The sequence below is a fragment of the Sciurus vulgaris genome, assembly GCF_902686455.1.
Source record: "Sciurus vulgaris genome assembly, chromosome: 2".
NCBI classification, from domain to species: Eukaryota; Metazoa; Chordata; class Mammalia; order Rodentia; family Sciuridae; genus Sciurus; species Sciurus vulgaris.
In genome coordinates this window covers 114,576,484-114,602,812 of record NC_136462.1, presented here as the reverse complement: position 1 = coordinate 114,602,812, position 26,329 = coordinate 114,576,484, and the positions used below count along the sequence as shown (strand labels likewise).

The window sequence follows — 26,329 nt, the reverse complement described above, 5'->3', positions numbered from 1 at the left end:
GTGGATGAATTTTGCTGCATGTGTGGACACATTAGCACTAAGCACTGTGTAAACAAGCTAAGAGTGGAAAAAATCCAGACAAATATGGAATCCCCCAGAAAAATGGGGAAGGCTACAAAAGTTGGGTAAAGATAAAAATAGGTTTGGAGAGCAAGTTCTAGAACCATGTCACTGTAAAAGACAGTATCCACTTAAAAAATAATTAGAGTCTATGTGATGCTTTAAAGATATACAGGTCTTTGTTCAGCTTATGCACCAACTGGTACTTTAATTGATTTTTCAATATTAAGAAATATCAGACTCTTACTATTTGCTTATTTGAATTTTCTTATTTTTATATATTATATAAATATTTATCATGTTTTTAAAAAATGGGTTTTGTTTTGTTATTTTGATTTGAGACAGGGTCTCATTATGTCACCAGGCTGGTCCTGAACTCCTGAGCTCAAGTCATTCTCCTGCCTCAGCCTCCCAAGTGCTGGTACTATAGGTATGTACCACCCCACCAGGCTAAAAAAATATTTTTAAAGAAAAACTATTAGAGCAGAGCACATTTTGAGAATTTTATATTTGATCAAAATGGGTTATCCTAATTGTTCTTAACTATGTAAAAAATTAAAGAGTTTAATAAATGGTTAATAATAATAATTTTAGTTATATGAGCTATTAAATCAATTTTTAAAAAATGAGCCACAGGAACAGTGCTGATTATGAAATGAAAGTGGGATTTGTAAGTCTATAAAGTATAGCATTTAAATATGATAGATAGAATCAAAAATCACAGTTTTATAGCATTTTAAGACCATTTGGCACATTCACTTCAGCTAAGTAACTCGTCAATAACTAGTACAGGCTAGAACCGTCTCTCAGCACACTCCAGTTCCATGTTATACGTTAGCAGCTTGTCTCAGGTGTAGTATGGAAGGATGTTCCTCTCTATCAAGGCCCCTGGCACAGAGGAAAGCAAACCATCAAGTATAAGGCATGCACAAGTAAAAAGCAATTTCATTAGCTATGTTTGTTTTTAAAAGAAATGTTTTTAAAATTACATAATCACACAGCTCTTTAAATTGAAAAGAAGTGAAAGAGGGTTTTTTATTATTTGGTAAAGATATGCTAAATAGTTTTAAAATGTAGTTCCGTTTTCTTGTTCTAACTAAACAAAGCAAGGAGCAAATAATAGGTGTGAGGGAGGCTGAGGTGGCACAGTGCATCTAGGACTTAGAGTCTCATTTGTGTTTAAGTCTTCATATGGGATCTAAGATAAACCATGAGAATCTAAGAGTCTTGTATACTAGTGATGATTCCATTTTTAAACCTTCCTCTTTTCTCCTAAACTCAAAATATTTTTTTTCCAAAGGTATTTGAAGTTCTCAAAATAATAGCCAAAGATGCAGCAGGGCCAAAATCAGTTCTAGACCTGTTACTTCACAAAACATTCACACTTGGTTTATCAGAAACAGGAAAATATCTTCAGCCTATCCTACAGAAGCTAAAAAACAAAAAGAAGCAAAACAACTCTAGAGATGCAAAGGTCTTAGACACACATTCTTGAGGAGCGTATGCTTTTTAAATCCTTTAAATTGACCCTTTGGGCTATTTCTAATCAGTTTAAACCCAGGACCAATGTTAAACAGATGATGCCACACTGGACCTGGTGGGAAAAACATTCAGAGAACACAGCAGTGAGGCTGACTTACAGCCTCAATAAAACATGCCAAAATTACCTTTTGATTTATTTTTTAAGTCGGAAAAACGGAATCCTCCATCATAAAATGTTAACAGGAAAACGACGTCTTCATTCCAAAGACTAAGTGTTAAACTCCTAAAACAGTGCTTGATTTAATATATTAATGAAATTAATGGGGAAAATGAAATGCAACTCAATTATGGATTAGCAAAGAAAGCATTCTTTGTTTATTGTCTGCCTATATTAGGAAGAATCAGTACCTATCGCTTATAAATCATTAAAATAAAAATGCTCAATTAATCCTTATTTTATATGTAAAGGTCTAACAGAAACTAGTCGTATCACTAGACCTTTGCTTCACAAATCGAAGCAATAATGGTTTCAGAAAGCAGTCACACTCTATGAGCAGACAATTGGAGAGATTTAGTAAATCCCACTTTATAGAGCAGAGACTAATCGGAAAACACAAGCCAGTCAAATGTTTCTTATGAACTGTTGACACTATATCAATGCTGAATCAATTGGTGGCATTTACTCTGAGTGACAGAAAAGAAATAAATATTTATATCACATAACCTATATCAATGAACCCAGGCAGAAAGCTATTTCTAACCTGTCAATATTTGATTATCTTGAAGAATCATGTCCCTTTCTTTTAATGATTAATATGAATTCCTTATTAAATCTAAGTGGAGGCTAGTGGAAAGGCAAATCATTATTAATGTTTGAGAGCATAAACCACTAAAATAAAAAACTATGCTCAAGTGTTAAAGTATCGTTAAATGTGACTTACATCTTCCATATCAAGTGGTGTCAGTGCTCAGCTCAGAAATTTATTGATGCCCACGCTGCATGTTACCTTGCTGCAGTGTAATCTCACCCATGGTTTAGTTACTCTGTAGCACCAATCGGAATCAGTAGGAGGTATTTTGAAAACTTCCAAAGGTGGAGAATCTTTGGTTTTTGAGTGAAGGTAAATAAAAGAAAAACTTATCCTTAAAATAAGTAAAATGTCAGACTGTTTAATGTGAGGTTGGCACATTCCCAAGGGAGAGGAATGAATAATCTTTACGTGTCAAAAATCATTGCCATGACCATATCCCACCACAGAGAACCTCGTAGCTGAGACCACTAAGATATGTGCAGTACCAGATTTGTTGTCAAAACATTGGGCACATTTCAGAATGTTTATTTTTTGCAGTGGAAATCAACTGTTTTTCATTTTTGAAAGAGGAATCTATGACAGGTTATTTTCCATTGCCTGGGTTGAACAAATGTAGTTAAAGCTTCTTAATTTATGTCAATTTTGAAATATATTTTACAGCTGAAGAACACAAGTGACTGGTACATAAATTACAATTAGTAACTAGAATGCAAGCATGAAGATACATAAATATCCTAGGCTCAATGCTTCTGCTTTTTGTTAAGATTTTATTTCATATAGGTTCTGCACACATCCCAAGCACTAGGGGGATGCAGACGTAAACCTCACTCTAAACAAATTTTGGGCTGCTTAAAGGCAAAATTGTTAGGTAAATTCTATCTAAAAATTTGAGAGTTGGAGATAAAGCTTAGTGGTAGAGCACTTGCCTACCACGTATAAGGTTCTAGGTTCAATTCCCAGCACTATAGGTAAAAAAATAAAAATAAAAACCTATCTCAAACTTTGCGACTACCAAGATTATACATACATATAATACTAGATTCTCCTCAGCTGCTTGCAGAATATTTAAGGACTAGAGTTCACACACTGGATGACAACCAGCTGTCAGAAGCCAATCAACTTAATTTTTTCTAACTGTATTCAAGGGATGATGTGCTAAGTAAGAAAGGCTTCCAGACGCACTACCACACAGCCACTGTTTTAAGGCACGCACATCTATCAGACCACAATGTTACAGGTGATATTAAAGGACAAGCATGAGGACCTAGCTTTGTCTTCCTGACATGCTCCACTACAAGTACTTGATTCATGAAATGCCAATGAGGCTTGGAGAGGTCAGCGTGTGAAGGCACTGAATAAGCATCTGAGATAATTAAGATTTCAGCCTTCGAAACATGGACGGGAAGTGAACAGCAGTTAAGAAAATCAATAAGAGTCTTTTATTTGCAGTGACACAGATGTCTCAGTCAATAGAGCCTAATAGGCAGGCTTGATCGCAATGGACAGGCGCCTGCCTGCAAGGCTATCAGAGGGCTTCCACTATAACAAACATTAAAACGCATTTATGTTGCTATTGAAGAATCGAGGACCCTGTAGGTAGCTTAATTTACCAGTGTATGTTTAAAAGCACTATACTATTTCAGATGTGTCCCTTTACTTGAATCAAAATTAGTGAGAAATAACTGGCCTGCAGGCCCGTTTGTCCCTCACTGGCTGGGTTAGGTCACTTAGTTTCACATGGCCCATCATCTAGGCAAAGCAAGGTTTCCAGAAGCTCAGGGATTTTATGTGCCAAAGGTCTGATGTCCTTCTGCTCACCTAAAAAGCAGTGTTAGTTTCAGGACAAAAGAAGGAACTAAGGTTAAAAAAAAAAAAAAAAAAAAAAGGAAAGTAACAGTTTTTCATTTTCTCCCCAAAGATAATGAAAGAAACAGCCGCCTCAGAATGCAGGACCATTTCAACAACCCGTAGGTTGACACACTTGTTCAGAACTGATTAACTTTTTTAAAACTGAGATGGCAGCAGGGTGTGTGCATGGTACTTCAATCTGCTGGGAGTGAAATCCATTAGCACGGTTTGAAAAACGTGCTGCAAATTGTTCTGCCAATCAAATTAAGTCATGTCATTCATTTATGACAAGAAAATCACAGGTTCTTTATTGTTTAATAAGTTTATGGATAAAAACTGAATAGTAATAAATGACTATCACTTGAAAAGCTTCATATGTAATACCTACCTGCCCATTGGCTAATATTTTTTTCAGTTCAGCAGAAGACTTCTTCAAGCTGAAAAGGAAAGACATAATTAGCAGTGAGATCACCGACACCTTTGAAACTATTGAAAATTCCAGACTAAAATGCACCTTTGCTTTTAGGTATAGACACAAACTACACTCCTCCCTGTGTAAGATTTTTTTCCAAAGTGACTGGGAAAATGTCAAAAATATCAATGAGGAGAATGAAATTTCATTAGTAATCTAAGCAATAAAGAAGCCTACAGTCAAGAGGAAGCTACAGTATTTAATGGACTACTGCAGTACTGTTTTTGGCCATTAGTTCTGCTGCCTCTGGGTAGCCTTTCAGTAGCAATTTTATGTGGACACTGTCTTCTGCTAAGCACAAAGTATCTAACAATGCACCCTGAGAATGTTCACAGCAAACAAAGATTACAGAACTTCAAAAAATAAAAATAGATGGTTTAAGTTCTGGTCTTTTACTATAGTTAAGAGTTACAATTCAACTTCCCGGGACCTCAGTGTACAGTAGAAATAAATCCTGGTTCTCAACAGTTGCATGATCTGGGATAAGCTTCTCATCCTCTCTGAACTTTAATTTTCTCTTTCTATAAAATGGAAAAAATATCAACTTTATTGAGCAAACTGGAAAATTAAATATCACAAAATAGCACTGTGCCTTATACATAGTCAATATATTTTTATTAATAAAATCAATAAATTGTAGCTGCCTCCTCTTAGCTTTCCTATGACATGAGACTCAGCTCCAGTGTTATTTAGGGAATATTAAGATGTTCTCTGGACATATATGGTTATGTGCTATACCTTGGATCTTTGAGTGTCCCCCAAAGGCCTACTGAGAAGAGGTGAGGCTTAGTGAGATGTTCTAGGCCACTGGGGGCATGCTGAGGGGATTGTGGGATGCTGGTGTCTCCCTCTCTTTTTTCACACTCTTATCCTCTCTCTTTGCTTCCCCATCACTATGAGGTGAGCAGCTCCTCCACCACCTGCTCCAACCACAATGTGCTGCCTCACCACAGGGCCAACAGCAGTGGGGCCAACCAATCAAGGACTGAAACCTTCAAACTAAACCTGTCTTATTATAAGCTGATTATCTCAGGTACTTTCCACAGCAACAGGAAGTTAATACACTATTTAAAATTTATGTGGATGATTTTAGTGAAAGACCTTCTTAAGAAAAAGGGATGTCCAAAAGAAGCTTTTGAGTTTCTTCTAACTTTATAAAGAGTTACACCTGTGCACATCCACCCAGTTAATAGAGTGATGTTTAAAATGGCATCACTGTTTTATTTGACATTAAAATCTTCCTATTTCTACTTTTTTTTTTTTTTGCGGTCCTAGGGCTCGAACCCAGGGCCTTACGCATGCAAGGCAAGCACTCTACCGACTGAGCTATCTCCTATCTCCCCACCCCTCTAATTGTATTCTTAATTACCCACTCTAACCTACTTATCTACCAGTTTAACTCTCTCCCTGTGTGAGTCATTGGTATAGTCATATTTCTTCCTACCACAATCTCTCCCGAGATGGGGAGCTCCCTGAGAACACAGACCACACATCTCATTCTATATATTCCATTCCCTCCTCGCCCTTGAAGTGACCTGGCACAAGCAAGGTGTTGAATAAATGGTGGTTGTTGCTCTGGTTGTTACTATATTGTGGCAGTAGTCGTAGAAACACAGTAAAACATAAAGATCAAGAAAACATCAGAAAGCAAAAGGACTCAGCACCAAATACAAAATACACAAGCTTTTCATTTAATGCATTACATTGGAGAAGAACTCAGACTTCATGTCTTTCAATTGCAAGTTATAACCATTCTTCTCTCTAAACACTTCTTAAACTTCTGCTATGGCCCAACATAGACTATGGAGCCTCAGTCCTCACTTTCCTAGGTTTCAGAAGCTATGTCTTCATTCTAGATGTTAAAATAATGTGCCCCCAAGTTTAAGAATCCATGTACTAAAGTGTCAGTTAAGAGACTAAAGCTGAAACATATACCAAAAAGCAAACAACTGCCTGTAATCAGTCCAATTAATAAAATGACAACCACAAGTACCATTTATTGAATGATGATCAAAGCCCAGAACTCTGCTGAATGCTATTACTTATTATCTTAATTTAATCCTCACAACAACTACACCTTTAAGGATATAGATATTATTCCTAATTTAAAGAGGCAATTAAGGTAGAGGCCTTGCTCAAAATCAGCCTCCCCTACCCTGACATACATACACACAACTCCTTTATTCTGGGAAATATTTAAATACAAGTATTCCCATAAATGACTCCCAATTTGATCGTTTCAATTATTGTAAAGACACAAATAACCAAACAAAGCCTAGGTAACGTTTCTCCACAGATATTCAATTATGTCATAAACTTGAAATAATAACATTTTGATTCATTGCATTTACAAAACGCCTTTCATCCAAGAAGCAAAATGTGATGCCTTAATACAGCTTCATCAATCTTGCTAACACCAGAGGTAGATGGATGGAAAGTTTAATCATCCAAATTTTACAAAAGAAAAAAGCCAAGTTGTTTAGGACAAGCCTTGTCTTGGCAGTTGGGACTTGAATTCAGTAATTATGACCCAGTAACACCATGTGGATTAGAAGGCTCAGTATAATAAACAATTTAATAAACAGCAAAGAAAAGAACAACTCATGCTTTGAGAGCAACAGAAGAGAACCCTGATTTCATTCACTATGCCAATATCTGGGTACCAACTTAGTCTGGTAAAAAAATCATTTTGTGGGGTTGAGGCTGGGGCTCAGTACTAGAGTGACTGCTTAGCACTATGAGGCCTTGGGTTCAATCCCCAAATGCCTCCCTCCCCCTCCCCCAAAACAAAAACCATTTTGTATCCTGGAAATTACTTTGTGAATCACTTTATTCATGATTTCGTTTATCAGTATGGTCACAGTGACTTGAGCTATCAAAAAAATCACTTTTTAAATCATATTAAAATTTAAATGTAACCTGGGTATGACACCTGAAGAGAGACACTGAGATATTCAAAGAATAAAAAGCTAAAGAATCAGAAAAGCAAATGAGTTGGGAAAATTAAATTCAGAGATAAAATTTAAAGGCAATGTAAGTACACATAGTTATTTATCCATTCATTCCACCATGATTAATTATCTCCTACATGCCACGTTATCATACCAAGAATTGGGACTTCAAAGATGGATATACTGTAGTCACAGTCCTTAGTACAGAAGTTGCTGGGAGACAGAGGTGATTGCACTGCAATGAGCTCACTGCTGCAGTAAAGGGAAGCAAGGGGGACTATAGGAATCCACAGAAGGGGTACTGGGTAGACTGGGAGGTGGGTGGTAACCATGGACAGTTTTCAGAAGAAGAAAATTTGGTCCACAAAGGTCAGTCAGATTGAAGGTAAAGGTAGTTATGAAAAAAGAAAAAGTAAACAGGAGAGGCAGAAACAATGTGCAAGCTCACTGGTCAGAGAAACTGATCCAATCAGGCATCTCATGTTCATCAGCAAAGCTGGACTGGACAGAGCATCCACATGTGACAGGCCACTGCTCACCACCAGTGGCAGTCATGCTTCATTTGGAAGGCATGAAGGACAGTAAAAGGTGTAGAAGGAATGATGGCTCACAGCTATGCATCAGTGCTATTGTTTGAACGTGGTTCATCCCCCAAGAGTCCATGTGTTAGAGGCTTGGTCCTTAGTGAGGCAGTGTTGGGAAGGTGAACCTTTAAAAGATGGGGCCTAGTCAGAGTCCTTAGGTCAACTGAAAGCGTGCCCTCAAAAGAGACTGTGGGACCAAGGTCTCTCTGGCTTCCTGTATCAAGATGTGATCACTCACTCCTACATACCTCCAACCCTTCCAATCCACCATAAGGTGACACAGTCAAGGGAAAGTTCTTACCAGACCCTATGCCAAGTCATTGGGATTTGCAGTCTTCAAAACTGAACAAAATAAACCTCTTAACTTTATAAAATGAAACTGTCTCAGATATTTCATTATAATGATGAAAAGCTGACTAATAAAATTAGTAAGACCACTCCAGCTATGGGGTGGAGGACAGCCTAAGACAGGTGAGATTGCAAGTAGGGAGCCTCGGGAGGCTGGGTAGTGATCTAGACAGACTGAAGCAACTGTGCAGCAGCAGGGATGCAGGCCAGCAGACAGATGCAGAGCTGCTCAGAAGGGAGGCCAGGGAGTAGTGAAGGATGACTGGCAAGGTTATCCAGAGTTAGCAATGTGGGGGTGGGGGGGATGGAGGGGAATTTGCTGAAACTGAAAGTCAAGAAGGAGAAGTATATTTGGAGGAAAGACAAGTGGAAGAGCTATCACCTCCAAGAGGGGACAGCCATGTTCTGAGGTCTCAACTAGACCTTGACAAGTGTGTGCTGACAGGAGACATGTTCCAGCTCACAAAAAAAGAACCTTCTAAGATGTAGCTAAATGAAAACAAAAGGGGCTGCTTTGGCTGACGAGGTGGATTCCTGCTGGATGCCCAACTGGCAAGGTGAGGGGCGTCGAGCATCAAAGCACAGCAGGATTAGGTGGTGTTTCTCCTATTCCTCTGCACCACAGGCTGAAGATCTGACAGGGCCAGTCGTGTCACACTGCTGCCAAAAACCTGGCTCACAGAGCAGGAGAGCAAAGGCTGAACACCACTGGCCTTCCAGCCCCCGCATGTCTGACACCTGTCCACAGCCTATTTCCTATCACTCCTGCCAGTCTCCTGCTGTGCTCACCCTGGCCAAACCCAGTGCCCTTCCCTGTGCTCCAGCTGAACTGGTCTACTCGCTAATGTGCTGGGCTTCCTCCCCATTTCAGGGCCCTGCTCATGCTCCTCACTTTATCTGAAATGCCCCTCTCTCTATGTGGACCTACCTAGGTCCTTCTCACCTTTCAGTCTAGATGGAAACATCACTCTCCCCAGGGAGCCTTCCTGGGTGCCCAGTCTACATCTAAACACATCCCTGTCTAGTGTTCTCACTCTGCATCTGCTTGTTCTCTTCCCACTAACTATAAGGTATAAATGTATGCACACTTTTTGTTTTATCTCTACACCCATTAGATGGTGAATTCCAGTAGATAAGGACCACATTGTATTCCTAATGCACCTAATGAATAAAAGGAATTCAATAAATACCTGTTGACTGGTTATCAACCTGGAGCTCAGAACATGGCCAACCTGGGGTGGCATATTAAAATCACGTATAGGACTTTTTCAACTAACATTCCTCCCCAAACAAGAATCACTACTAAAGCAAACTATCATTATTATTTGTGAGGCTACACTATCCCCCTAAAGTTACAATGCCAGAAACAAAAGGCTGAGAACCACTAAGTTATCAGTGGTCTCCAAACTTCTTTCCAACCCAATATTCCATGAATATACATGATAATTTTGAACAACCAAATTAATTCTCACAGTTATTAAAATGAATGTAAAATAACTGAAAAGTTATCCTGCTTCTCTGTCTTGCCATCTTTTCAACTCCATTTTGCTTGATGACACCTAACTTAAAACACTATGAACCCTTTGTTCTACCTTCGAGCTCAGTCTGTGGATGACACCTTTCCTGAAAGCAGTGGTGACTATGAAATGCCTTGCCTTCTCAGAGTACCTGGTGGCCTATACCGGTGGCCCTCCACCTCCAGGCCTCTAGGCTACAGAGACATGGCTCACAGGGCCAGTGTGCAGAGAGGAGCTGCAAAGCACCACCGTCAGGGCCTAACCCTCTGGGGAAAACTAAAACACCGCCAATGTCACCACAAGGTCCTCTAGGGAACACCAGGCTAACTGTACTGTAAGATGGAATAAACTGTTTAAGCCATGTGTCACAGCAGGGAAGCTGATGGTAGATACACTGACACCATAATGAAGTGGCTTTGCAGGAAAGGACAGATGGAAGCAGGAGCTGGAAGGAGGGACTTAAATCACAGCAGTACACCCTGTGGGCCAAAAGAGGCAGTGAAGGCAAAGCAGAAACCTAAACACACCTCAGCCAGGAAAGGGCTGTGTGCATACTGGCTAAGGCCCCAGGCCCAGGCTTTCCAGCTCAATGCTGGCTTTCCAGTCAACAAGGTGAAGCCACATGTGTGCAGTAATCATCTGCATGGTGTCACCCTCCTGTACAGCAATGTGATGTCTATTGGCTGAACAAATGAATGCACAACCAAAATCAAGCAGGTCACTCCTTCTACCTGAGGACCGTGATAGTCTAGCAGTGAGTTCTCAGGCTTGTGAGAAGGACACATTGAAAAAACTCACACAGTACAGCTAAACCGGTATAGAGCAATGTCAGCATGAATTCACAAAAATGATCTTCCTGTTACATAGCTGTGATCTCCCATAGGATCAAAGACATGACCAGTGAGATGGTCACATCAAACCTCGCCACCTCTCCCTGCCTCTTTCCTAGTGAAGATAACAATGGATAACAACACTGCCAGAAGATGGCCAGGGAAAAAAAAATTAATAAGAAATATGCCATCTATAAACCAAACCTTAGAGACATGAAAACAGGCCCTGAATTTTCTGTATAATTTGGAGACTGATGAAAAAACATCCCACAGACCAAAATGAATCATATAACATGTCTAATTTCATCTTTCTACATGAGATCCTTTCTCTTCAGCCAATATGTAGCTAGGGATTATATAGTCAGACAAATTTCTTTTGGGCTACAGATCGTTTTTTGTTTTACAGGAAAGAGATGCCATCCCACCAGCCTCTTCTCCCATTCTACCCCCAACTTCACAATAATCACAGCTGGACATGACTCACTTGCCGCTCTCACCTATTGCTTGGAAGTGAATCTGAGACTGCGGGGTTGGTGTGTTGAGAGGGTCCAGCCCGGGTATTCACCTATAAGTAAAGAAAGAATCTTGATCAGTCTTGTGTTCTGAGGACCAGTTCTAATTAACCTATAATTTGCCACAAATTTCTCATTTCACTAAAAAGGTTAATTAGCTTGTTGCTAGACAGACCCACTGTTGGAATCTATTCCACATATAGGTTACAGAACTGTACAGTCCGAATATTACATAATCCTCTATTCCTGCCATTATTCAAATACTTAAACAGGGCTGCAAAAGGGGAGATAAAGAGGGAAAAATCAATTCACCATCTAGAATACATTTAAAAATAAATGCTCAAAGAAGTACATTGAGGACACATCCAGGGTTTAGTGGTGAACCTAAACCTCCCAGCTCTATGACAGAACACTAGAGACTGCTCCTTACTCACCAAAAAAAAAAAAAGAAAGAAAGAAAAAGAAAGGAAAAAATGAGGCCCAAACAACTAATTATGAAACACTTGAGACTAATAAAATAGCCAGTTTTCAGATGTGAAGCCTTCAGCGGAAATCCAAAATTCAAAATAAACAGAACAATGAAAAGACATTAACTAGATACATGTTTCTACCACAAATATGTCAAGAGAAGGGGGTGTTCTGTGTGCAATATGCTTGAATGCTTAATCAATCACTGAAATGAAGCCTGTATTCTCACTCCAATAAACCTTTGTAGAGACCAGTGTCCAGGATCATCCTCAAGAAACTGGCCAACAAAACAATTCCAAATAATTAAAAAACAGCACCAAACCCCAGTATCCAAATATATATATATACACACTGAGCAAATACTACAGATGAATCCCCCTCCAACTCCCATTTAAAAAAAAAAAGAATCGCTTGTCAGAGCTTGAGAAAGTGCAGTTTTATTTGACATTTCAATAAGTGGAACACAGCATTACAAATCCATCTAACTTTACTGAAACAATTATTGAAATTCGTACCTTCAGGCCATGTATGTTCCGTTCCCCAGGAGGCTTGCAGGCTGAAACAGTAATTGACTAAATTGTAGAACACATCAGGGCCATTTACAAATTTGCTCAAAATGAATCGTTTAAAAAGAAATGAGGGTGACACCAAAATTAGCAGAGAGAAATGATTGAAAAGTGGCTCCCAAGACCCAAAGTGGGAATTATGAACCAGGGTTTTAACTTGCAGGAGTGAGCATTTATAAATGCAAAGAGCTTTCTGACACCGCCTCATATAAATTCCAATTTCTGCTTAAAACATAAAAATCAAGTTAACTGAGCTAAAATGATTAGATTCCTTTCATAATTCAAATTTCTGTAATCTATCCTCACTCTATTGCATTGTATATCTGCTATAGCTTAAACTACTTTGAAAATAGCTAAGTTTTTTAAATTTTTGTTTTGTTTTTGGAAGTGGAGTGGGAGAAGGATCTTTGAATTCCAAAAGATAGCTAGAGACTCCAAGATGGAAAATACAAGTTTGAGCACTACTAGTTTATACAGCCATGAATAGTCAAATTCATTAAAATACAGATACATAACTAATTTCATTACATTTTTTGCAAATCTTGACACCTGCTAATGTTTAGGACTAAAGATAGAGAAGTGCAAAATAATATGAATTTTCTGACACCATCTTGAGATAGAGGTTACTACTTTTCCAATTCAGCAAATGCGTCTTTATCAAATGTTAAAAATAAAAAGCTTCCTGCCCATGCTATGGACTGCTTCCATTTGAAAACTAAGGTGCCCTACAAAGGGGCTGTCAATTTTGATTGATTGTTTGGGGAAGGATGAATTTGATTTTTTTTTTTTTTTTTTTTTTTGCTCCTTTCAACGTACATGTATTTTTCCTGTGTCTGACAAGAAATAGAGCTGCTTAATAATAAGATGTAGGTAATAATTATAAAGCGTGAGTTGTTTTCATTCTGTGTACTTCAAGTAAATTCAAATTTACTATCTTATTTTCCTAGAAAATAGAGCTAAACCATAATAAAGGGTTTTACTTATCCTTCTAAAATACATTCAAATTAAGACTCCTAATCTTCTTTCCTTAAAATGGAAATCGACTTTTTAAATAAAACAACAGTCACATACATTTGATGCCTATTCCTTGATGGTCCATCAGTACTTCCTAAGACAATACTTCAAAATCTTTCCACTGAAGTGACCAGTACATTCATAAAACTTCATTTAGTACAAGAAAGTAGCTGAGCAAGGATGAGAGACTGGCTCCAGCTCTTAACTCTAACCTTAACATCTGCTTTGTTCCTCAATTGCTTTCCCCAATCTTTACAAATGGAAATCTAGACAGCATTCAAAAAAACCTAGGGAGGCAGAAGTTACTGTAATGCTAGTGAATGTTCATACTTACCAGATCTAAAGCATCTTTAATTGCAGGAAAGACCTGGCCATGAGCTGGAAATTATGAATCCGAGGTAACTAACTGTGCTACTTGGAATGAGGAGAACATATTACTAAAACAGAATCATTTTTCCTGTCCTTCCAATTTGTTCAGCCTAAGAAGCCTTTTCCCTTTTTCTTCTGGTTTGAGATTGAACCCAGGGGCATTCTAACACTAAGATATATCCTTAGCCCCTTTCTATTTTGTACTTGGAGAAAGGGTCTTGCTAAGCCGCGGAGGTCCCCAATAAGTTCAAGTCTTGGACTTGCAACACTCTTCCCTCAGCCTCCTAAGTCACTGGGATTACAGGTGTGAGCCAACGCTACTGGTTAAAGATTCTTTTTTACTTGGGGCCTAGTCACAGAAGCTAAGATCTGAGGGCCTCCAATTAATCAGTTAGATCCAGGTAATATGCCCAATATTTCTATATTCTTGTTGTGTACATTTCATAATCTCACTTATCTACATATGACATGGCACAGACAGGTAGAAAAAAGCAAAAAATTACTAGTGTTATAATACAGCATACAAAAAACAATGATGGGAAACTGGGTTTCATGTTTTGAAATTCAATCTCTCCCTCTACGTTCTCATACTTTGAACTCTGTACATTTGACTTGGAAAGGCTATATTTAATTGTTTCTTACAGTTCAGTATGTTTTGTGCTAGAACTCCATGGAGTATCCTCTCCTCACACTATACTCACCTCCCCACCTTTACACCAAACCCTCTGAACTACTCTCATGCCTGCATAATAGTATTTTAATTGATAAGTCTTTCCACTTTAAGCAAATTATAGTTAAAAAAAATCCTTACTCAGAGTGTGTTAACCACTTATACGCTGTTAACCACTTATGATTCTGAAGTTACTTAACATCTCTGAACTTCAACAGTTCATCCATAAAATAGAAGCAATAATACCCAAGAGGTATTATTCTCTGTTGGGGGAAACAGAAATGACACACAGGGCAATATCAGTGCCTGAACAGAGCAGATACCTGAAAATGGTTGTCACTACCATGGGCGGGGCACAATGGTATGAACAATGAACTGAAAGGACTGCCCACAAAAATGAAAGAAAACAAACTGAGCTTGAAAAGATTTCAGATGAAGAAAAATAAATATTTCACTGAAAAGAAAACAGCTGGGCACAGTGGCACATTATGGTAATCCCAGCAGCTTGGAGGCTGAGGCAGGAGGATCACAAGTTCAAAGTCAATCTCAGCAAGTTAACAAGGCCCTAAGCAACTTAGCAAAACCCTGTGGTTCGAAAAATAAAAATAAAAAGGGTTGGGGATGTGGCTCAGTGGTTAAGAGCCCCTGGCTTCAACCCCTGGTACCAAAAGAAAAAAAATAAAATAAAGAAAAAGAAACAAAGAAAAAAGAGCCTATGGTATTGAAACTATAATTCTCCAGGATACTATACTTAGTTTGCTAAAAAGAGTTCTGAAGCAATTAACGGAAATTCTCAGTTTATTTAAAAAAAAAAAAAAAAAACCACTCCTTATAGAGAAACAATTTTGAAACGTGCCTAAAAATCCCCACTCACTGAGAACATTAAGAAATAATCTGCATCTTGTTCGAAGCCTAAATACACAGAAATGGCAACATTCTCTCTCCTTTTCCTTGTTTTGATAATCAGACTTCAAGTACAACCAGACACTGAATTAATCATAATCATGGTTTGTACATCATTTGTGTAAACTGGCCTAATTTTATTCACTTCCTTAGCACTTTAATAAGTGACTACTAATAACATAACAGCACTCCTGATCCTGCTGCCCACACAAACACTGGAAACACAGTGTTACTCTTGAACCCAGATCTTCTCAGGGGCTGGCCATGCTAGCTGCCTTTGGAGACTTTATCACTGCAAATAGGAGCCTACTGGTTAATTGAGCCATTCAAACTTCAGAGAGTTACAGGTAATGAAAGTCTAGAATGTTTAATTGGAAAACTCATACCATGATTATTTGTACAGTATTAGTTAACGAAGGTAAGTTTAACTTTTAATTATTTCAATTAAGTTATTTCTAGAAGAGTTACTTAGAGAATTTCCTTATCTGTTCCATTAGTTAGAAAAACATGGATTCCAAGTGGGGCAATATATGACGGGTAAAAGACTTAATGGTTTATATAATTAAACTGCTCTTTTTCACCATTATTCAAATTTTGAACGAACATTTAGACACAGTTGAATAATCTTATCTGATACAAAGCTAGTGCTGACAAACCTAAAAGGGATTTATTTTTCCAGGTGATTCACTGAGACTCGCTCTCATCCGCTCTTATTTCTGACAACCTGACAATCAAATTTCCATTTAAGAAGATTTTGTATTATTTAAAAAATATCTCCTCCCAAACCCAAGCACCAAACATTCTACCCATATTTCTCTCCTAACCCCCGCTGCACATTTTAGCGGCAATACTAGCGGAAGGTTTTTTCCTTCAACAGCAGCTATGGCCACCATTGTGAGCCACAATTTATAAAATACCAGAGTGAAAGTCATTCATTTGCCTTGGTTTAGCAACCATGCAGACCCCCAAAGAGTTCTTTAAGCGAATGATAAGTATGTACTTCAAAACAAAAACAATCTAGTTAGTTTAATTTACTCTAGTAATTAGATATTTTATCTGCTATAACTATAATATAGCCTGCAATCCCCACGATAATGAATACTTCTTTTGTTTTTTTCAAATTAAGAGCTAAACATCAGTTATGTGCATTTAACCTTTGGAAAACATAACTGTTGATGAAACAGTTTTGCTGAAATAATCATTGTTGATTAGAATTTGTTCAACATTACCTCTTGGAAATATCTGCAGAGGCTCTATTAACTGTCCATTTACTTGCTGTTCCATTACTGTGGAATAATACTGCAAAGAGATTACAGAAAGAGATTACTCAGTAATGTATGAATACTGGAACAGACACTTCGGGGTTGTTTAACTCATATTACTGTTGTAGACTTTTGCTATACACAGATCAGCCTTGAGAATACTTTCCCCCTTCTTGTATACTGAAATGACTACAGTGAATCTATTCAGGACTGAAAGTCCAGTACAACATTATTCTCTATACTGCCATTTATCTTTACAGTATTAAGAACTACATATTAGTTTTTTATTTGAGAAAAAAATTTATACATACATATATATATATATATATATATATATATGTAGTTGTCAATGGACCTTTATTTTATTTATTATATGTGGTGCTGAGAATTGAACCCAGTGCCTCATACATACTAGACAAGCACTCAACCACTGAGTTACAACCCCAGGACTGATTTAAGAAATTTTATGATATATATTTAAATGACACAAAAGTACTTTAATGGAAAATTCTCAAATTGCCTGTTGTCCTTTACTCCTGGATTCTGCAAGGCAAAATGACAAGATTCCTATCTGGCTTTGAACATACTGGCTATTAATCAAACATTATGTACATTTGAGTACAAACATACAGAGAGTGAAAAGCTAAGTCACAGAGACTATGGAACCATCAAGCAAGATATAACTCATCCAAAGAATGCTAAGATTAATATGATAAAAAGTGAGTATAATTTCAAGCAAACACACCTTATATGTGTTAGCTTTATAAATACTTTAGAATACACCAAATTTCACTGTAAAATTCTGGACACAGAAAATATGGTTCTAAGTAAAACACAAATCCTTTAAAAACACAAATCATTAAGTAGTTTGTACTGGGCCTGATTCCCATTTCCTTCATATGCTAGTTGGTGCACAGGAGTCCACCTAACTTGGGGGGGCTACTGTGCTCTCACTTATCTTGATGCTGGACAAACAATAAAATGATGTTCTCAATGGAAAAATACCAACAATGAAAACCACTGATTCTGTACTTTGAGGGGCTGTCAAAGAGCAGAACTCCTCTTCATCCTTGCTGTTTCTATACTTAAAACATATTATTTGCACATTTTCAAGAAACATACTCCTTGATTGTCATCATTTGCTGACATTCTATAAAAGTTTCTTTCTAGAAGATATATATATCTTCCTATTTTATGGACATTAAAATTATTATAATAACAATGCTTTCTTCCTTAGAAATAAAGGGGAGTCATAAAATTCTACATCATCTTGGGAATCATAAGTTAATAAGTCTAAGCCTTTTCGCCACAGCAACAACTAAGGTAAGGGTGAATTTTTCATAATTATGGACTGATAGAAGTGTACCCTGCTCTTCAAGTCTTTCAAACCGTGAAGAAAAGTGATTCTCTCCTCCTATGGAACTAAAAGCTTATATACATACAGCATAAACACATGCAGCACGTCTACGAATACACACTAAGGCAATGTCTTTCAAGAGGTTCTGTTCCTCAAAACCACAGAAATACAGCACTCGCCATTACTCAAATAGTGATGACAAGTAAGTGGAAATATCAATCATGTTGGCTGTCAACCTTTGGGACAGCAATAACTGTGTAACAAGTAGTCTGGAAAAATTGTCCGAAAATGACTTGTCCCTCAGCACACAAGTATTTGAGGTTTCCATGGAAAATTAAGATGCCAGTGGCTATTTGGAACATTGCTCAGGTATTCTTTTTAAATGGGAAATTTGCCGGTTATTGATCCACAGCATGTACACCCATTGCTTCTGGAAGGCTGCAAGCAACTTTCCAATCAGTGGCTGTCAAAAAAATTACTGCCTTTTTATACTGATACAAGACAACAGCAGTGGTGGTGTTCTCCTATCGTTAATGCTTTTCTTTAATTAACTGCTATGTACAATAGGTTAGTAATTCCAGTTACTACTTTACCACCATTCTAGAAATTAAAAAAAAAAAAAAAAAAAAAGCAAATATCCTTATGCTTTATCCAACAAATTAATTATAGAGTTGTCTGAAACTGGTGCTTGGGGTCAAGTTTGAAAACAAATAACCTCAAATGTAAAGGGTCAGAATAGGTGCAATGCATTTTTTTCCTACTATAAAAACCTTGCAGTGCATGAAATTGACCTGTTTTCCAGCTTTATTTATTTACCTCACAAAATAAATATATAAAAATGGTTTCCTTTCATTTTAGACCTGTGCAGACTCAACTGGCAAACAACATATACTTTTATAACCATTGTGAGAATTTTTAAGCAATCATGATTAACATAATCCTTGTAATAGGATTTGTAGTATGATTAACTTAATCACAGTAAGATATTTTATCAGATACTTACTGGTTTCTCTAGAGCAGTTAGATGTTTTTTTTTTTTAAAACAACACTTCCAAATCCAAGTCTATTTCCTTCTGCTGACAGGAAGTTCAGTCTGTGTATTAATGAGGGATCCTGTGTTCCACAGAGCAAATTCACCATAAAGGACACACCATGAAGGGTGGCGACCAAGCCTGCGATGTGGACTCACTGCCCACAGTTGACCTGTAAGAAGCAGGTCTGATGAGGGCCAGTGGACACCAAGAAGATATTAGGCCTCAAAGCTCAGGTCACTGCAGATGCAGTGTTCCCTACTGGACAAGGATAAAATGTGGCACATGTGTGGTGCCTTTCAGCACAGGGCAGTCCCACCAGACCACCAGGCCTTGCTGCCCAGTAAGATGAGCAAGGCACTTGGAGGAGGAGTGAGAGGGCTCAGCCCCAGGGGTCAGAGCACTAGCCGAATCCTAGCACATGATCCCCAAAAAGTAACAGTTGTAAATGAAGATGAGGGCTACCCAGAGGACTGCTGTAAGACTCATGTGAGAAACAGGACATCAACTAATAAAATGCAAAGCAAGCCATTTCAGATCTTGATTCTCTCTCCCTGTCTTTTAGTATATTCTTAAGGATTTCTCTCCAATTTTTTTTCGTTGTAGATTGAACACAATACCTTTATCTTATTTATTTATTTTTATGTGGTGCCGGGGATCAAACCCGTGCCTCATATGTGCAAGGCGGCGCTTCTACCGCTAAGCCACAACCTCAGCCCCTCCAATTTGATTTTAAATAGTGATAAAAACAATTAGTGATGACAAAGGCAAGGCTCTACTAGCCAGAAACAAAAGAGAAAACAAACATAACAAAAAAACAACAACGAAAACCCTAAACCTTCCACGCCAAGTGATACAGGGCCTGAACAGAAAAGCGACAAAATGATCAGCAACAGTAAAGGGGCCACAACTTGCAGTTATCCAAACAACTTCTTTATCTTAACCTCTATAGTCCTGCCTTGGTTTTTATTACCCCAACACAAAGCTCTGCACCTAGTAGTGTTCAACAAATATTTTTGATTGAAATGGGGTTAAAATCTTGATTCTGTCACTCATGAACTTGTGTAACCCTCTAGAAACATTTAACTTTAGAGAACATTAGTTTTCTTCAAATTAGTGTAAGAATATCTACCCTGACTATCACATAGGGTTACTTTATGGCTCGAAATTAAACTAAAAGTGGGCTGGGGTTGTGGCTCAGTGGTGCAGCACTTGCCTCGCACGTATGAGGCTCAGGGTTTGATGCTCAGTACCACATAAAATAAATAAAATAAAGGTATGTGTTTATCTATAACTAAAAAAAAGTATAAAATTAACCAAAAGTAAAGAATTAGAAGGCACTTTAAACTGTAATGCAATATTAGTTAGAAATGAAAAAGTGAACCTCTAAGAGCAAAGCAATATTAAGCACAGTACTTTCCATCTTAGACATGTTCTAGCATTAAAAAATGCAAAAATATGTGTAGAAAGTATAGAATACTGTGCTGAAACTGAATATATGAGCAGCAGTTCTAAAATGTGTCTTCTGTACTATCCCTTGCATAATCTGTCACATGCAGTAATTGCAGCAATAATCAATAAGCTAACTGGGTAAAAGATTAATCAGTTTTGCAATTGCTAATGGAATCTCCAGTACCAGACTCAGATTAGTTTCAGAGTCCCTCTGAGATGTTCTTCAAAATCCTTAAGCAATTTTAATAAGGATGTGACAAAGTTTAGCATAGTTATCCAAAAATCTAATTAATTTCAAACAGAAGGCCAGATTCAACAAGGGGATAACAAGAACAATTTTTGGCTTTGTTTTTGTTTGAGAGTTTATCAGACAGTGTTCCTATTTGTTATGAACCTAATTCTAATTATAACAGTACAATTCAATCAATAATTAAATTTTTTTTTCCTTCATGGAAATCTGCTGTATAAAAAACCTGAGTTCCAAAACAACACAGCTTAATTTTACATGGCATAAGTTCTTTATTAAGAAAGAGAGGGCTGGGGATGTGGCTCAGTGGTGGAGTGCTTGCCTAGCATGCTGAGGCTAGGGTTCCATCCCCAGCACTGCAGAGATGAAGGCAGAGGCAGAAACAACTCTCGCCCACTGAATAGCTGCGTGTGTCAAGCTCAGCACTCCAAACCCACGTTCCTCACTCAATTCTCACGCCCCTGTGCATTCTAGGATATCATCCCCTCCACTTAACAGATGAAGCAAAAGGCTTACCAGTAAACAAAGAAAAATACTCGTGCTCTCAGAAAACAAAATGCATGTTTACTATTTGAGAGTTAAAAGGTAGGTTATCTCCTATTTCTCATTCCTCAAACATTTAACTAAATAAATAGGACTGCTGGATAGGCTTCTGAGCAGGTGGAGAGTTCTGGTTTTGTCAATTGTGCCCTGTGTGGGTTCAGCCCTGTGCCCTGGCTGGGGATGCAGCACAAAGCCATCTGCACTGATGGTGACCTCCCACTGTCTTTGGCACCCCCCAGCTTTCCACCCACCTCTCCAACCACCGCTCTCAGCTTCCTGTGAGTGACCCTTTGCCCAGCTCTCCTTTAAGTGCAGAGTTCCCCATGGTCCTTCACCGACCTTCCCTTCTCATTACAGACTCTCCTTGAGTTACTTCCGCCACTTCAAAGGTTTCAATTACCAAAGGAGTCATTGAGACTAATTAGGAGCTGATGAATCACAAATCTTTATTTCCAGCCCAGATTTCTCTCCTAAGATTCGGAACATATCCCATTGGTTGTCTTGAGCCTCCTCCAATGCAACAGATCCAAAATTAAATTCCCTCCTTTCCCATCTCTCCCTCAGACCCTGAGGGGTCTTCTGCTGCCTGGGTTTGCTATGTCAGCCCATTTTTCCAAACCAGAAATCGAAGTAATTCAGACCATCTCCTTCCTCCTTTCCCACATTCCATCACCAGGCTTTATTAACACATCCTCCCCACTTCCCAATTCTATTACCTTCTCAACAGTCTTGTGGCCACCACTGTCTTTCACATAAAATAGCCCCCTAAATAGCTTCTGTGCTTTGCTTTGAACCTTTCTCCAGAGAAAAGGGATGTGGCCCTGTCATCTCCCACACCCTCAAGCTAAGGCCTCCAAGATCTGGCCTGCCTCCCTCCCCACTGCCCAAACAGACTGAATCTTACAGGCAGCTCCTCTGAATTCACTGGGCATCCACCACCACTAAACCTTGAAGCACACTGTTCCCTGTGAACACCCTTCCCAGTTAAGAAGCTTCCTCTGCCCCGAGCTAGATTAGGTGGGCCTTTGTGCTCACAGAGCACCTACTGCCTAAGCATACCCTATCATTTATCACCCTGCCTGCTAACGATGGATCTTCTTCCTCTCATACTGGTCTCCATTTCCTTTCTGTGACTCTCCCAGTAGAACTAGGAGGTCCCAGAGGGCACAAACTGTGTGCCCACAGTGCCTCCCCAACCAGCACAGTGCTTGGCCAGAGCGCTGCCATCTAGTGAGCATTGCTCTGTGGAAACTGGCTGTACAGGTGAGTGAGTAAATCAGCAAGCAAGTGAGTTCAGGCCCCAGGTCTCTGTTTACTAGTTGTATGACCTAGAGAAAGGCGCATAGTAGTGCGTCAGTATCCTCAATAGTAAAAATGATAAAAACACCTACATTGCTGACCTTATAAAGGTACTAAGAAGATCAAAATTAAAAGAGATGCTGTATGGGACACCTTCTTACAAAGTCCTTGAAACAGGGCACAGTGTTCTGAATCTCCCACCTCCAGGCAAGAGTACCCAGAAGAAAAGTGTTCATGACGACAGGGTGATGGAAACCACTCAACAAGATCACTGAAATGTCTGGACCAAATATAGAGGTAATTTAACTCATTGGTTTATTAAGGTTGGGTCAGTATCACCTACCTTGCCCATAATCACTACAGTATTATGAATAATAAAGTAGTGGGGTATCAAGAGGAAGATTGTTTCTCTTTTGGAAGCTCATCGAGGGACCTTGTCTTGTGTATTTTATTATCTCATATGGCAGAAGTATTAACCTGGGATCTAAATGGGCTTTAGGAGATCCTAAAAGTTCAAATTGTATATGTGATGTTGCCTTATGTGAATTTTCTTGGAAAAGATTAAAGAAGATCCCTCAGATTTTCAAAAAGCACAAACACCAAAGAGCAAAGGTCTCTTTAATGTTCTTCCCTACATTTATAGGGGACAGGTTTCTAAATCTCTCCTTAACACGTATTCTAAACAGACACATAATTGGTGGAGTTTTTTTCACTTAAGAGGAATATGCACACTGTTTGTTCCCCCTAATGATAAAATTTTCAAATTCCTCTTTTGTCAATACTGCAAGTATACCCCATTATATGTAGCTCAGTCAGTAATTACAGCAATAATCAATAAACTAACCAACTATTTGCAGTCCATAGTTAATTTATTAGTTTCCCAGTGGAAGAACCCAACAATGTTAACTCTGTCAAACAGGCTGCAAATTCAGTTCCAACACTCCTTAGACATGTCATCAGCTATGCCTTCTTTTAATTACTTCTTATACTTTACATTAAGAGATTTTTCCTCTGTGATGCTAACCTCTCACAAAACACATAACTGTCCCAGTAGCCAAAAATACATGAAGCCAATCTAGTTTGCACACCAAATCAGTAGTTACATTTCCTCACCTGGCTTCAGGTCTCCCAGCTCCCTAATAATTACTGTCCTGCCTCAGGGAGATGACAATGTACACAGCTCTTCTTTAACTGACTCTAGACTAAGGGCCCACATGTGGCCACGGACTGAATACATGATGAGAAGAAAATCACAAAGAATGTCTTCCAGTGAAAGGTCAACAGGGAACAACTCTGGGATCTGTGTATAGGCCACTGTTTACTGGATAGATACATTTATAATGATTTAGAAGTGAAAATGACAGCAAGTTGGCCAAGTTAATGATGACACTATTTGTTTCGGATAGTAAAACAGTAAAGGACTTTGGGAGCTCCAGATGGTCTTAATAGAAGTTGGGCAGCCAACAGCAGATGAAATTCAACTTGGCTAAGTTTAAGGTAATGTCCATTGGCAGTGGGAGTTTTAAATTTGTGTACAGCAATGGGTCCAGAACTTCTGGGATTCTCTCCCGCTGAAGCTTTCTGAGTCCTCATCATGGTTAGCCTGAGGCAGGCTACACTGACCTTTCACCCAATTTCTAGGCTGCCGGATTCTACAATCCTTCTAATGTTGATGTTAAAAGAGTAGCTTCAGGGAATCTTCCACTTAAATAAAACAGGTCCACCAGGCCAGGGAGACAACAGACAGAGTGGGACATTCCTTTGTAAACAGGTTGCACTCACCCCTCCACAGAGATGGAGCTAAACTAAGAGCAGAGCCACAAGATGACAAAATATTGGTGGTTCAAAAACTCCTGTTCCAGCAGTCCCCAAAGTGCCCTGGCGCACGCAGGCTGAGGCCTGATTGTGCTGTTCCTTTGCTTCCAAAAGCTGCCTAATAAATCACTTGTTAAGGCAAATTTGAGTCTGCTTCTGTGCCTCACCACCAAACATGCTCCAACTCTTTTCACAATAGGAGCTAAAGATGGGGATGCTGCATTTTTATCACTATTTCAAAGACATCCAATGTACCAGATGACATGGAGAAGAAAATTAAAATATCCGCCACAAAAACAAGGATAAGAAAACAAAACAAAATACTTTACTTATGGCTTGGTACCTGTTGTTATTTGAGTAAATAGTTTCCAAAACAGATGATTTGCCTTCGGTTTCCCTTTCTTGCTCTTTTCATCATTTCTCTGCCCTACCTGAAGAATACACTGTATCAGCTGTTCAGATGTATTCACTGAATTAGGGACTCAGCATTCACTGAAGGCTGGGCTGATTTTGTACCTCACAGTAAGTTCAAATATGGTCCTATGTAATATGTGGTAGACACAGAAGTACCATGTAGAAAATGAGAGCCCAACCTTTCTGCTCTTTGAAGAAAACTTTTTGATAGCAAAGACCCTAGGGTTGTAAACATTCAAGTCCTAAATGAGCAACAAATTTCATGGTAAAACTCAGCCCTGTCAGTAAGAATAAGATTTTTAACACTTCAGAAACCCAAACGGTATTTTTTTACATTCTTGTTTAAACTCAGGTGCACTGGCATTCTAGTAAAAAGCATATTTCTTACCACCAGGAAAAAAGGAGTATTTGCAAAGCTTCTTCAGCAAAACTTTAGTAGATATCAAAACAAAAACCTGACTTAACACAGACAGCTGTGTTAAGACACTGGGAGTATGTGCCCAGGCCTCCCATTAACTAGCCAAGTGGCCTCCAACGCAACTCTGAATCTGATCTCAGTTGCGCTCAATGTACCTGAAAAATCAAAGAAGTAGACAAGATTCTTTAAGGTTCCCTTCCAACCCTACCTGAGTAACTGCTTGATTTGAGAGGCAATCTCCAAGTTGTACATACCAGGAAAAAGCTAATCACAGCCCTATTTACAAGGTGCTCCACAGGTCAAAAGTACTTTCCCCTCATGGTACCCAGGGTCTAACAAGGTACTCTATGGTCAAGTATACCAAAGGGAATACTTACACTCCATTAAAATGCAAGGTCTTGGCCATAATGGGAGGCATTACAGTAAAACTCACCCCATACTCCTCTGGCAATGTGGGAAAATGGTATAAAGAGAAAGTGGGCAAAATGAAGAAAATTATTCTTGTTAATACTATGCTCCATTCATAGAAGCCTCTCAGCATCCACAGAACCAGGTGCAAAATCCACCCTTAACTAGACACAGGACATAGCAGAAACAAATGTAAACGTATTTATCAAAGCAAGATGCTGAATTCTTCAATGAATGATCACACACAAAAAAGAGGTTAGCATTAAAATAACCCCCTCCTAGAAGCAGGCCTCAACAGCACTACCAGACAAGTATGAACTGATAGAAGGAGAGAAGCAGCACACCATTTCCAATGTTTTTAGAAAATGAGAGGGGAAACAAGCACAACAACAATATTTAAACTACATTAAAAGAATATTTAACAGGGTCCTTTAAATAATTGGCAATGATCAGGTATTTAGTTTTCAGAAAATGTAGGTTGTGTGTATTTTTTTTCTAATAAAGCATTTCAAATTCTAATTAAAAAAATACTTTATGGAGGAATTAAAAAGATACAATGGTGTCAGAGGAAAAGCCAGGATCCCAGAAGCGGAATATTCTAACAACATAACTTACAAGAAACTACGCTATAAAAACAGATTGTTGATTAACACAAACTCATAACAAAACGCAGAGAG

The 26,329-nt window shown here is 38.5% G+C and overlaps 1 protein-coding gene across 6 annotated transcripts in view; it reads right to left on the bottom strand.

Annotated features, from left to right (window-relative positions):
- MAP2K5 (mitogen-activated protein kinase kinase 5) overlaps positions 1–26,329 on the bottom strand; it is a 241,415-nt gene that overhangs the window by 192,419 nt on the left and 22,667 nt on the right. For 5 of the 6 annotated variants that reach the window (XR_013762228.1, XM_079129590.1, XM_079129591.1 and 2 more), the window contains exons 4-7: positions 16,636–16,705; positions 12,400–12,440; positions 11,402–11,469; positions 4,591–4,639 (exon numbers count right to left, since the gene is read on the bottom strand). Coding sequence is in view for 5 of the 6 variants with exons in the window: in XM_079129590.1 (XP_078985716.1) it covers positions 4,591–4,639; positions 11,402–11,469; positions 12,400–12,440; positions 16,636–16,705 (228 nt within the window). In the remaining variant the exon portion in view is untranslated. Of the gene's footprint in view, positions 1–4,590; positions 4,640–11,401; positions 11,470–12,399; positions 12,441–16,635; positions 16,706–19,028; positions 19,229–26,329 lie in introns of all 6 variants that reach the window. The other variant, XM_079129592.1, reaches the window with a different exon arrangement.